This window comes from Ctenopharyngodon idella, chromosome 11, assembly GCF_019924925.1.
Source record: "Ctenopharyngodon idella isolate HZGC_01 chromosome 11, HZGC01, whole genome shotgun sequence".
Classification (NCBI taxonomy): Eukaryota; Metazoa; Chordata; class Actinopteri; order Cypriniformes; family Xenocyprididae; genus Ctenopharyngodon; species Ctenopharyngodon idella.
This window is the reverse complement of record NC_067230.1, coordinates 3,943,174-3,956,531: the sequence shown is the minus strand read 5'-3', so window position 1 is coordinate 3,956,531 and position 13,358 is coordinate 3,943,174. Positions and strand designations below refer to the sequence as shown.

The window sequence follows — 13,358 nt, the reverse complement described above, 5'->3', positions numbered from 1 at the left end:
TCACCTATAAACAACACTATGTTGGAGTTCGGACTGATGACACACAGGCATGTTCCATTTACAATCCTTTGTCTGCATGGGTCTGAAGCGTCTGACGCTTTCCCACACTCACAAGCCAATCACAAGGCTGTCTGTAACACTTGATAACATCAGCAGCTTGGACCTGAAGAGGACAGGAGGAGGAGGAGGGCGATCCTGAAAGGGGATCTAACAGCCATTATTTGTGTCTGTACGTGTGTGTGTTCACTTGAGGTGTGCCGTCACCTGATTACACTGCCTGACACCCTCAGAAACCAAAGGCTTCCTGATCCTGTAAATTCAACAGTGGCACATGGCCATCCTGACATCTACTGTATTTGCCTTACAGTCCCATAAAATGCGTCTCACCTTCAGTGTATGCGGTGAGAAAAGTGTGTCAGCACTTTAAATACTTCTACCCATTCTCAAATCTCAGTAAATGTGACCCTGGACCACAAAACCAGTCATAAATCGCACGTGTATATTTGTAGTAATAGCCAACAATACATTGTATGGGTCAAATTATCGATTTTTCTTTTATGCCAAAAATCATTAGGATATTAAGTAAAGATCATGTTCCTACCGTAAATACATCGAAAATGTATTTTTGTGAGTAGATATGCATTGCTAAGGACTTCATTTGGACAACTTTAAAGGCGATTCTCAATATTTTGATTTTTTTGCACCCTCAGATTCCAGATTTTCATTAATAGTTGTATCTCGGCCTTTGTAAGAAAGCTTATTTATTCAGCTTTCAGAAGATATATAAATCTCAATTTTCAAAAAAGTGACCCTTATGACTGGTTTTGTGGTCCAGGGTCACAATACTGTTCTGAAATTATTTGGTCAAATAATATTTTTGTCAAGATCATTAAACCATACACCTGCATGCAAGTGTAAAAATGATCAAATGATGTACAAGTAAATCACACCAACAGTTCATAACAACAGTATTTTATACAATTTAATTGCATCCAAATTAGTTGTATAACATTTTATTTAAATATATACAGTATATATATTTGTGTGTTATACTTGCATTTAATTTACATCCAAAAGATTTTATTTAAATCAAATACTTCAGCTGGAATATAAAATGCATAGCTAACCTGTCATGGTTATATATTTCGTTGTATTTTTTTAATTCCTGTTTGTTTAGTTATATATTCTTTTTAATGTTTGTCTTTGTGTTCAGAATGTTAATTGTTCTGAATCCACATTTGTAGAAAATAAAGTTTCTGAAGTATAAAGATCTTTAAAACTTGCATGACCTGTAACAATACATCACTTCAAGTTTGCAACAAGTAGATTCAAACAACAAGTGACTGGCTGTTTCCCAGGGGGCTCAGATTTGAATTAGGGGCAATAGAAGGGAAGGGTCAGGATTCACACCACCATACCTAATGGATGATTTAGTACGGCACACTTCCTTAATGTCGGATCTGAAACGGGAGCCAGAGTCGCGGGTGTGGGAAATCCTGGGAGAAGCCGGCCCCACACATGATGGGAGACGTGCCCCCCCCCCCCCCCCCCTCCTCCTCCTCCTCCTCCTCCTCCTCCATCAGCCACACCAGCTGTCTGATGAAACCAGAGCTGACAGCACACAGTGCCTATTATCAAGGGTTTCAAAGTACAAACACGAACATTAAGCCCCTGCGTTCTTTCTCACACACTGAACTCTGTAGTCATGCTCCTGGTACACACTCAACTAATACATGCCAATGATTACATTATTTAAAAAAAAAAAAAAATGCTTAAAGGGCATAGGACAGATTTTAAAATATGGTCACCATGATTTTGCCAAGTAATAAATGTTACTGGACCAACAAATTTTGTTGATCCTGGAACAACATTCCTGTCCTTAACCCTATTCCTACCCCTAAACCTAATCCTACCCATAACTTATCCCTAAAATGAGAGGGGAAAGACAGGTGAATAACACTGATGTAGAAGCACCTAACCCTGGTTGTAAGCCAAAACTTGACATAAACAGTAAACTTGTCCCTCAAATTTGATTGGTTGATTGGAATGTTGTTCCAGGAACATCAAAAATGTTGATGTAGGAACATGGTGAAATCACATTCATCATTGGGGTTGGGGGTCTATACATGGTTTTAAACTCATTTAATATTCAGAATGTAAGGGATTATTATTGTAAGGGTCATTATTGCAAAATAAACCCAGATAGATTGATCCATACCCCAACTCTGAAGGAGTTTACATTAAGGTAAAAGTGTAAATGGACCCCCATTATCTGAAAATAAGACCACTTGACAACTGACGTGAGATGGTTTGTTAAAAAAAAAAAAAAAAACACTGTTTAAATTTCAAAAGTCTATTAATCATACATAGAGGAAAGCAGGATTGTTTATATTCAAATGTGTTTATTTTTGTGACAGTATGTTTGCACAAGTAACATATGTCACCATATATTAGACATAAGTGAAAAATCACATCCTTCATAAGAAGAAACAATAACATTTGCATTGCAAATAATTATCAACTCCACAGGAGTTAAACCTCGACTCTTCATCATGAAGATTATTTATACGTATATTACTGTCCATCCATGAGGAAAACTATAGAGGCAATAAACCTCTGATCATAATACAATCATCTGTGGAAGATCAGACTTTCACATTGTGAAACCCATTTCCATCCACAAACTTCACAACGTGAAGACATTCTTTCAAAAGAAATTAACATAGAAAAGGAATTATCTCCTACAACATAAGAGATGGTAAAACCACCATCTAGTTTGAATGTGAAAGTCTGTCATCTTGGGGTCTCTACCAGGGTCTCCAGAGCGGACTGTGAGCACATGGTTCCTCCTTCACCTTCGTGGGCTGATGGGAAGCCGGAGACATGTGAGTGAGGACTTTAGCTGATCTCTGGGATTCTTGGCAGTGGTTCAGATGCTGACGTACAGCGTCCACCTTGGAGTTGACAGATAGGAAGTTCATGGTCTCCCTCCAGCACTGGGAATAGCCATCCAAGTGGGCTTTCTGTGGAGCTGAAGTCTTGGGCTGCAGCTGCTGTTTCAGGAAGACCACCGTCATCTCCAGGATGTCGGCTTTCTCCAGCTTGGCGTTTGGGTCCTGCTGGTGGAATTCCTTCTCCAGCATGGATTTGAGCTGCTCGATGCAGTTGTTGATGCGATCTCTGCGCATCTTTTCCACCACAGGTTTTCTTAACTGTTGAGGAAAGAGACATTTGGTTAGTTCTTTGCTTCATTTTGATTGAAATCTGTAGCAGAATAAAAGAGAAACAACTGATTTTTAAGAGTAAAAAAATACTCACTTTATGTTTCTCCTTGTTGGAAAGTTTGGAGTAGTCAGTCATGTAAGTTGGAGCCATTCTTTCAGATGGAGAGATGTTTCTCTGAGGAGAGCAAGTTGGTTGTGTTGGGAATGAGGGTCGTGCTCCTCTATTTATAGGAGCTCATTAGCATTACAAAGCCATGAGTCCCAGTCAGGATTAGCTTTCCCACACTCTGAGGCCAGTGGGTGAGGCGTCCTCAACAAATCAAATCAAACATTGGCTGTACAAATCCCACAGGACTTACATTTACCTTATCTGGTTCCAATTAATCAATAGGTCAATCACTCTTTCAATAATTAAATTTAGCGTTTCATGCACTAAATATGTGATTAAACTGCATCTTTACTTTTTTTTTTTTTTTTTATATATATAATCTAAACTTGATGCAAACATTATTTTGACTAACAAAATCCAGTGCTGGGAGTTTTAATATGTTGTATATAGTCATAAAATTTAATTTTTATTGAAACTAAGATGTTTCTAAAAAATAATAATAATGTTTGTTGATAATATCTGTATTAATGTTGATTATTTTACTGATTTCTATCTGGAATACCACACTCTCTTTAAGTCAAATTAAAGTGGGGCTTGTGAATTAAAAGGTTCAAACTTTTTCACCTCTGATAAAATGAATGGTAAACATTTAATTTAACTCACGCACGTGCAGATTACATTTGTTAAAATCACACGTTAGCAATTTCTTTTCATTTCTTTGGAGACCCTCTGTAACGTACATCAATGCAATAAACTGGGACCTGAGGCTGGGAAAGTCCGTTTTCATTGGAGCAATAACACCTCTGCAAAGATCAAAGTCTCGATGTCTGAAGCGTGTCGGACTCGTTTTATTGCCTCACACCGACTTATTGGTCGTGTCAACACCACTGGACTTCTAAGCAGGTGTCAGGCACACTTTTAGTGGCTCGTGACAGTGTTTTCCCACAGCGGGAGAGGAAGGAAACTCGCGTGCTATAAACAACCATCTCACCTTCGGATTTTAAAGCTCGTAGCTCCTGCTCCTCTCTGATTGGCTGATGGTGTGGGAAAGCAAGGGAAGTGCGTGAAATACCCGTTACCTCAGATATAAATACAGCGAACTGCTGCACTACGTGTGTATATGACAAATCTTCTGTTTATAACAGATCCCCCCCCTCGTACATCTGAGAGAGTTATTTCACGAAACTACACAGATGCCCAAGCAGCAGTTTGTTAGACTCGACAACGCCGATATTCTGGAGATGACCGTTGGTTTTTTAAAACAACGCGCCAATTCCAGCTACGCTCGCGGATTCTCGCAGTGCTTGCAGGAGACGCTGCGTCACGTGTCACTCCACGCAGACCTGACGCACGACGACAGAGAATCGATCAAACGATTCTACGTGCTGCAAAGGACCAATCAGATGCACTTAATGGCCTCCACGCAGCGTGGATTGGTGCACAGATCAGCAAAACGATCATCGTCAAGAGTGCCATTATGGAGACCGTGGAAGAACAAATAATTTAGAGCTTTATCAGTGAATGTCTGCTTTGACAAAACGTTTGTTTTGGCGTATTCACTTATTTGTAAGATTTGTTGCTTTTTAATGCAACATTTGCATGCTCTTTTGGATTTAATCTAGTTTGAGAATTGTCTACAGTGTACGACAAGCATAACGTAATGAGAAAATCCTGTAATTTGAGTTTTAGTCTCAATCAGTGCCTTTTGTAAAGGTGTGTTTTTGTTATTTAATCAAATCATGTTGTAACTGATCACTTATTAAACATTCCTTGCATTTAAAATGTTTGTGCTTATATACCAGTGAAAAGCAAAAAATGATTGAAGAGCAATTTGATTTATTAGATCAATGAGAAAGCAGATGTTTTGCACACACTCAAATACACACGTATATTGATACAATACAAGTCAGTAGTTGAAAACTTCACAAAGCTTTCATCACAACAATACATGCCTTTATGAAAGGAATGTGTTCATTAAGCAAACTTGTTCCAAAAAGGAACTGTTTACAACATAAATTGACAAGATTTGTCCAAACATGCTCAAAAAATGAGAAATAACAATTTACTCAAATGACTCATTATGAGGTTAAAATTAAATCTAGCTTCAATGTGAAGCACAAATTGAGATTACTTGAAATAAGTAGCCTAATAGAACCCATGAAAATAGAAGGGAAATTTAATTCTTTCTATAAACAGAAATGATTTTAAACTTATTCATGTTAAAACACACAAAGTTAGAAGCATTCAAAAAGCTGAATAAGTGTCTTGCATATTATACATCCAGGAGCATTACATCTAATGCAAAGTAAAGTGAAGCAAAGTCTTCACTGTATCATAACGTACTTTATAAATACAATTTTATCCAAAAAGGAATTTTATACACACATTTTTTTTTTTTTTTTTTTCAAAAAGAGAAGCTTAAATGACAGTCATCTAGTGTAGATGTTCAGTATGTGCTGCTGGTTGCTGTAAGGCTCAAGGCCTCCAGATGGCGCTCTTGTTGACCTTCATCTCTTTGCTGAAGGTGTTCTGGTCTGGGCGGCTCAGCCGAGGCAGGACACTTTCCCTCCTGTTCTGATCACATGATGTCTGCAGCTTCTGGAAGTGCTTCAGCAGTCTCATCTCATCTTTGGACAGGAAGTGGACCATCTCACGGACACACCTGGAGAAGCCTTGATTGACAGCATGCCAACTGGAAGTTGAGCATCATCATCTCCAGGATATCTGCTTTCTCCAGCTTGGAATCAGGCTGCTGCTGCTTGACGAACTCTGGAGCCAGAAGACACTTGAGCTGCTCGATGCTGCTGTTTAGACCTTCATCTTCTCCACTATTGGCTTTCTCAGCTGCAGATGAAGACAGAAAACCATGAGGAAAGTGGCCTTGAAATTGAGAAGAGCTGCTGCAGTAATGCTGCTGTAAGTAGGATCATGTGAATGTACCTTGTTGTTGAGAGGGAGATGCTCCTTTGAGATGATTGGAGGTGTCATGTCTGGATCTCTGTGCTGTAGATCTCTCTGTGCAGAGCGAGTCTGATTTGCACTGGCTGCAGCTCCTCTATTTATACTCCCAAATCTCCATATGAATGTGTGAGGATTGAGCTTGTTGGAGTTTCTCACAGTTTGGAGCCAATGGAAGAGCTCAAACAGACAATGAGGGATGTGGGCAGCCACATGCTCGATGATCCTCTATCAGGAGCTCAAAGCCCGTGTCTCAGGGGAGAATCTGGGAAAGTCCTGACCTTGTGTTCACATTAATGTCACTTTATGAACACACACCCATCATAACCAAACACGTGCCAAGATTTCATTTTCTCTAATGTTAGAACAACAATAACACAGTGTTATCAACCATAAAAATGTGCAATGCACACTGAATTTTTAAAAAATAATTTATTTGTAATCAGTAAATAAAATCAGCACATGCTGCTGCAGTTTAGAATCAGTCGAAATGCTGCAATGATACAGTATTTTAGGTCAATGTAACAGGATATTCTAGTGAAGCAGGTGTTCTGTGAATTCTGCGGTTGTACCTGCTCTCAGGCTTGTGTTTCACACACACACACACACACACACACACACACACACACACACACACACACACACACACAGCTGGCTCACGGCATAATATGGACCCCGATCACACGCCCCAACGCTCCTGGAGCTGGTGGGAGCCACAGAGACACACGGCTTCCCACACTTCTATATTCATCACATTAAATCACTCACACAATAGAAGTGTGTCTGTTCCCACAGGGCTCGACTAACTGGGCTTCTGGAGGGAAGCCTAATGGACGCTATTAAATTTTTGTTTTGATTGCATATTTACTTACTAAATGTTATGTGAGCATTTCTATTGAAGCTTGTTTCCGCCACTGAATAAAAAATAAAAAAGGTAATTGCGACTTTTTATCTCACAATTCGGACTTTTTTTCTCGCAATTGTAAGTTTATATCAAGCAAATAAGGTAAAAAAGTCAGAACTGTGAGATAAAAAGTCGCAATTATATATTTTTTTATTATTCTGTGGCAGAAACAAGCATTTCTGTCAGGACCACTATCGTCAAATATAATTGATAATGCATAGAGTTTGTATTGGTGGTATGGTTCTGTTCTGGGCAAGAACTCCCTGCGCATCCATGCAGACTAGCATGGACAAGAGCAGGGAGAGCAGCAATAACTCCCCTAGGGTAAACAGAACAGAACCAACATATGCAGATATAATTAATGTCAATAATTTAACACGTACACATATTTCAAGAATTAGTCTGATTCAGGGGAATCATAAGGCCAATCCTGACTGAAAAAAGGTGGAGCTGGGGATGGAGTAGGGTAATTAGCTCCTGAGAAATGCAATAGCTGCTGATAATACTGAGGAGCTTATATGTGAATGCCGTGATAGGCGTCGTATTCCTATAGGTAGACATAAGTCACCTGGGAGTCAGCTGATGCGAGCTTGACTGACGTGACCTGCCAGAACTGATGCTAACGCTGGATTTTTTAATGTTTTTTGCGTAAAATATCTGGAGATGCTACCTTCAAAAGCGCTATTTCTAAATAGTTTAATCTAATAATCTAGCAGTCATTTTTTATGTATTTTTCTTAAGTGCAAGTGAATATTGATTTATAGAAAAATATTTTATGCATAACATTTATTTAAATCCATTGCATGTCTGTGATTTATACAGCATACATCATTTGCTACATATTTGTCTATGAATGTGTTTTAGTGATGTATTTCACATATATTTTTAAATTATTTTCCCCTTTTTTTGTGAAATGCCTTCAGAAGCTATAACTTTAAAAAAAAAGAAGTTATAATTATTATTATTATTATTATATCAACATGGATTAAAAATGAAAAGGCTTATTTTTGTCAAAACATTTTACACCCATGCAACTATAAATTTAGTCTGTGAATGAATCATACACATACAGTAAATATTTTCCACAAATCCCCATTGCTTTATCTGAGTGTGAGAACATCAAAATCCCAAGTCTTCATGCCCTCAATTATTCTCCCACGGCTGACCCTCCAGATGGCACTAGAGAAGAAAAATCCCACCTGTCAACTAAAGAGCTCAATTAAAAGCCCACGGGCCAATGCAAATTATGACAAGCCTATTGTTCCATTTTCCTCTGCTCTCTGATTGGCTGGCTGCGGATATTCTTTGGTATAAAAGTAGGCTAGATTGAGGCTCTTGTGTGGCATTTGGTTTTGCAACTGAAGAAGCGATCTCAGAGGAAAGCTTCAGATACTTAATCTCTTGAGCACTAAGCAACTCAACATCAGCATCAAATATGCCTGCCTACATGGACATCACCCCTCAAGACAACGCTCACTATGCCAGGTAAGAAAGGAATAGAAATACTTGAAACAGTGTAATTTTACTGCTCTTCATTTGATCTCATTCACAATGACACTAAAGATGCTCCCTTTCGGATTGCAGATGCAAACTGTACAGCTTGGAGAGAAAATGTTTCAGCAAAGTAGAGAAACTGAAATCTTCCTTCGAAGACCACCTCCATCATGGTATTCCTGCATCCGACATTTTGGAGAAGACCGTGTCCTTCTTCAGCTCGAAAAAGGCCTTAATCTTCCCCAGCGGCTACTCCAGGTGTTCTCGCGAACTTCTGCGTCTTTCTCCCTCTCCAGAAAAGGACGTGACGCCATTGTTCTGAAGTGAACGTCCATCACAGACTGACCTGCAAATGAAAAGGGTCAAAAAGTCAAGCACTTGATCTGATCTTATGTGTTAGCACATCTACCTCGGAGGAAAATAGCACTTGTTTGCTTGTTCTTTCTGGACTTTTTCCCGCCTAAAGGACTTTGATAAAGTCATTGCAGACTTTGTAAAGGCGAGAATATCATCTCAAGTTGTGCATTGATTGTGATACACGTCAGCTTGTGGGAACCATGCATTTTGTGCATTTAGATATAATGTATTTTTCTCTTGAAGAGGAATGTGCTGAATGTTTTTTAGAACCATTTGACCATGCTCTCTTTTGGAGGACATGCATGCAAAAAAGAACTTTATTTCATTTTTAAAGATACAGTGTATCATTTGATTACTTTTGTGATGATTTTTTTAATCAATTGTTTAAAGCTCTCATAATATGTTTCTATAAAATAAATGTTTTTGATTGCATCAATGTTATCCAGTACTGAACCTGACAAATGTTTATTTGAATGGGGGCAGTTAAAAAAAATCTTGTCATTAACAAGCTTCTAAAACAAACTCCATAAACAGCTATTTTTTTTCTTTGCAGAATCCAAATGTCCAGGTGTCTGCAAATTTTACGGTATTCGTGTGTCTGTGTTACCTGTAATGATAAATGTCAAAGGTTGACCAAACCACTAATTTACCTATTGATTACATGTAGGGTATATGTAATCAATAGGTAAATTACTCTAAAAAAAAATCACTAAAAAAATACGAAAATGTGACATTAAAATACAGTTTTCCACTGAAACAATAATATACCGTAAAAACAATGCATTCTAGGTAATAATATTTGTCGTTTTTGAGAAAGTAGCCTATAGCCCTTTTTTCTTAAAATTACAAATATTACCTAGAACGTATATTACTGTTTCAGTGGAAAACGGTATTTTACTGTGTAAATTTGTTTCGTATTTTTACAGTTATTTTTTAGAATGTGGGTAGGTAGGTGACAGATAACATGCTTATGTCCTGCAGTGAGACAAATTAGCTTTTAAAAGTATTTGAGGCATACATTTGTCTAAATTATATTAGGCTACACTGAATTAATATTCACATTTTCAGAAAAAGGCCTACTGCATTTTAAAATTCGCCGCCATTTCTGATTTTGTACATTTCTCCTCCTAAATCCCCACTCACGTGATGTCTCCACAGTTTCTTCCCTTATATTCTCTAATCGCTATAGCATTTACTTTGGGAATGTTTCTGTCAAAATGTTTCTGCCCAAACTCCAAAATGCCATGGGATGAAGGAAAAAGATGGAAAAACTCACAGAATTCAATATATGCAAATACTAAATAACTATATAATTATTTTAATTGTTAATCCGGTTTCTAGTTTATACCTAGACATTATAAAATGTAATGTTTCATATTATTCATCCATCCAACACACACACAATACACTCACATATAGCTGACATAAACGTTTTAGGTGAGTTTGTGGCAAGTCAAACTGTTTCATGGTTGAAAAGGTCAGCTAACTAATGATCAGCAGAGTGAAACGCCCTGAGGACATGATGGACAGGTGTGTGAATGGATGAAACGCTGATAAAGAGGACACACTTCTATTGTTCAGAGTGTGGGAAAACCCCAGTAGCTGCTGCTCTCAATGCATTTCTATAAACGTAATGAGCTGCTGAATGATTTGATGTACACATGCAGAAGCCTTTCAGGTTTTATTTGCAAAATAGCTTCTCAAATATAAGGTTGGAAACAGCTATAGCTGAATAATACCTTTTTATTTCTGATTTACATTTGGTCAAGGCAGTCAAGTCATTAAGCCACATAAATGCAATGCAATCACATGATCAGTTATTGCAATTTTATGAAAATTGTTCATAATATTTTCAATACTGTATCAAAACATTTTTTCCAATTTAAGTTCTCCTGTATTGCCAATATTTTACCTGTTTATGCAGTGGCATTACCTTTATATGATAGACATTTTTTGCATCATCATCATCCAGTCCGGCCGTTTCCCTCCAGATGGTTGGTGACGTCAGGAAGAACACAGAGTCTTCAGCGTCACTAATGCTCCATTCAGGACTCTGGATGCTTTTGTGCTCCATTGATGTGAAGAAGAGAGTCAGTGTGGGAACCTCACATGAGATCTACTCACACTGACCAGCACAAACACACACACATCTGCTTCATCTGGAGTCCAACATGAGTGTGACGTCACTGCAGCAATGAGAATGATGAAGATCATATAAATTATAATATGATTTATGAATTAGAAAATGTTAAGTCCTATATCTAGAGATGTTTGCACCAACTTCAGTGAGAAGACATGCAGTTTTCTTTAAAGAACTTAATTTTGCACACAACTGCATCAGTAAATCCAGTTGTAGTAATAATGCTGTAGTAGCTTGCTCAATTAAAACAAGAAAACTGCTTTAATAATTCTAACAATACACACCCTTCCACCTGCTCCCCTGAGACACGGGCTTTAAGCTCCTGATAGAGGATAATCGAGCATGTGGCGGCCTACATCCCTCATTGTCTGTTTGAGCTCTTCCATTGGCTCCAAACTGTGAGAAACTCCAACAAGCTCAAGCCTCACACATTCATATGGAGATTTGGGAGTATAAATAGAGGAGCTGCAGCCAGTGCAAATCAGACTCGCTCTGCACAGAGAGATCTACAGCACAGAGATCCAGACATGACACCTCCAATCATCTCAAAGGAGCATCTCCCTCTCATCAACAAGGTACTTTCACATGATCCTACTTACAGCAACATTACTGCAGCAGCTTTCACGGCCTCTTCTCAATTTGAAGGCCACTTTCCTCATGCTTTTCTGTCTTGATTTGCAGCTGAGAAAGCCAATAGTGGAGAAGATGAAGGTCTCAACAGCTCAAGTGTCTTCTGGCTCCAGAGTTCGTCAAGCAGCAGCAGCCTGATTCCAAGCTGGAGAAAGCAGATATCCTGGGGTTCCTCCATCCATCAGCTGCATCAGCAAAGGCATTGATTTATCCTGTAGCGCCCTCTGGAGGAAGCCAAGTCTATATTAGACACCAAGGATGTGGACCACATTTTGGTTCTTTCTGATATGCAAAGACTGTTAATCTGAGTCAGATTTTATCATACACATCTATGTTAGATGTCATTAACAATATTACTGGATTTGATTTTATTTTGTTTCCATCACTGGAAATGTTTTGTGTATTGTTGAATACATTCATATACACCTTCTATGAAGGCAAATTACATTTTCACCATGAAATGGTAAATCTTTGCTTTATGTGAAGTACAAATATCCCATATTGGGAACTGTTTTTGAACATTTTATCAGTATGATAAACAATCTGTTGTCCTCATAGGACATCATAGAATCACATATAAAAGTGGTTCAGTGTGTTTTTCTGCCATATAAACTCACTTCTGTTGAGTGTGACACCTGTGGATGATATATTTTCCTTTAGTGGAATGTCTTAACTGTTAAGTATCTTCACATTTAAGCACTAACAGTTTCTGTCATGCTTTAATATGACCCCTCATGTGGAGGAATGTTAATAATGATTTGTGGTAAATCATTTGTCACATGACTTTTGTAAAGTTTGTTGATATTTGATGTGAGTTCCAATATGCTTTTAATGTGTTTTGGAGATCTCTTCATGCAAATGCTGTGATATGTTATCACCTATTTATTTGCATTCATGATGACATCACTAAATAATAAAAATAAAAAAAGTCAAATGTGCTTTCTGCTGTGGAATTCTGTTCTGTCATGGAATTCAGTTGTCTTCTTTAGAGTGGAATTATAATGAAGAATAATATAAAATTTAAAAATGATCCTGATTAGAAAGGAGTATATATATATATATATATATATATATATATATATATATATAGAATTGTATATGTACAGCGAGAACTTAAAATATTGAACCTTTAGTTTTAATTACATTTTCAGATTATGCTCTCTTGCACAGACTTTTTGTAAATATTCTCATCAAAATAGCTTAAAATTTACAAAATTTTCATCAGGATCCCTCTGGGAGATTAGGCCAGTTAAGTTCTGAACATTTGAAAATTTAATTCTACTTGAAGTGACAAATGTGTTTTTCTTAGTGCTCAAATTTTAATAATAATAAATCATTTTATGAAAGGAAACTGTAAACAACCTGATGTTTTAATTTCACTTATATTCATTATTAGTAAATACAGATTTTTTTTTTTTTAACTTCAAAATATAATAGAAATGTAGGCTATTTAAGTCACGTTGCAAGTGTATCAGATTCCTACCTGTAATTGATTCATATTGCCTGTGTTAGGGAACCAACTAACAGCCAGTTTGATCAGTT

The 13,358-nt window shown here is 37.6% G+C and overlaps 1 protein-coding gene, 2 long non-coding RNA genes and 1 pseudogene across 3 annotated transcripts; 1 reads left to right on the top strand and 3 right to left on the bottom strand.

Moving 5' to 3' along the window:
• Window positions 1–1,583: 1,583 nt before the first annotated feature.
• On the bottom strand, window positions 1,584–4,484 carry LOC127522532 (transcription factor HES-5-like). Its single transcript, XM_051912618.1, has 2 exons — window positions 3,319–4,484; window positions 1,584–3,212 (listed from the first exon to the last, which is right to left on the bottom strand). The coding sequence occupies exons 1-2, from the start codon at window positions 3,373–3,375 to the stop codon at window positions 2,808–2,810; spliced, it is 462 nt and encodes a 153-aa protein (XP_051768578.1). The 5' UTR covers window positions 3,376–4,484; the 3' UTR covers window positions 1,584–2,807.
• A 668-nt stretch (window positions 4,485–5,152) lies between these two features.
• Window positions 5,153–6,552, bottom strand: LOC127522533 (transcription factor HES-5-like; annotated as a pseudogene).
• A 2,355-nt stretch (window positions 6,553–8,907) lies between these two features.
• LOC127522536 (uncharacterized) lies at window positions 8,908–11,918 on the bottom strand. Its single transcript, XR_007932624.1, has 4 exons — window positions 11,786–11,918; window positions 11,471–11,692; window positions 10,980–11,232; window positions 8,908–9,035 (listed from the first exon to the last, which is right to left on the bottom strand). It is a non-coding gene; the product is annotated as an uncharacterized LOC127522536 (long non-coding RNA).
• Window positions 11,633–12,754, top strand: LOC127522535 (uncharacterized). Its single transcript, XR_007932623.1, has 2 exons — window positions 11,633–11,761; window positions 11,868–12,754. It is a non-coding gene; the product is annotated as an uncharacterized LOC127522535 (long non-coding RNA).
• Window positions 12,755–13,358: the final 604 nt, after the last annotated feature.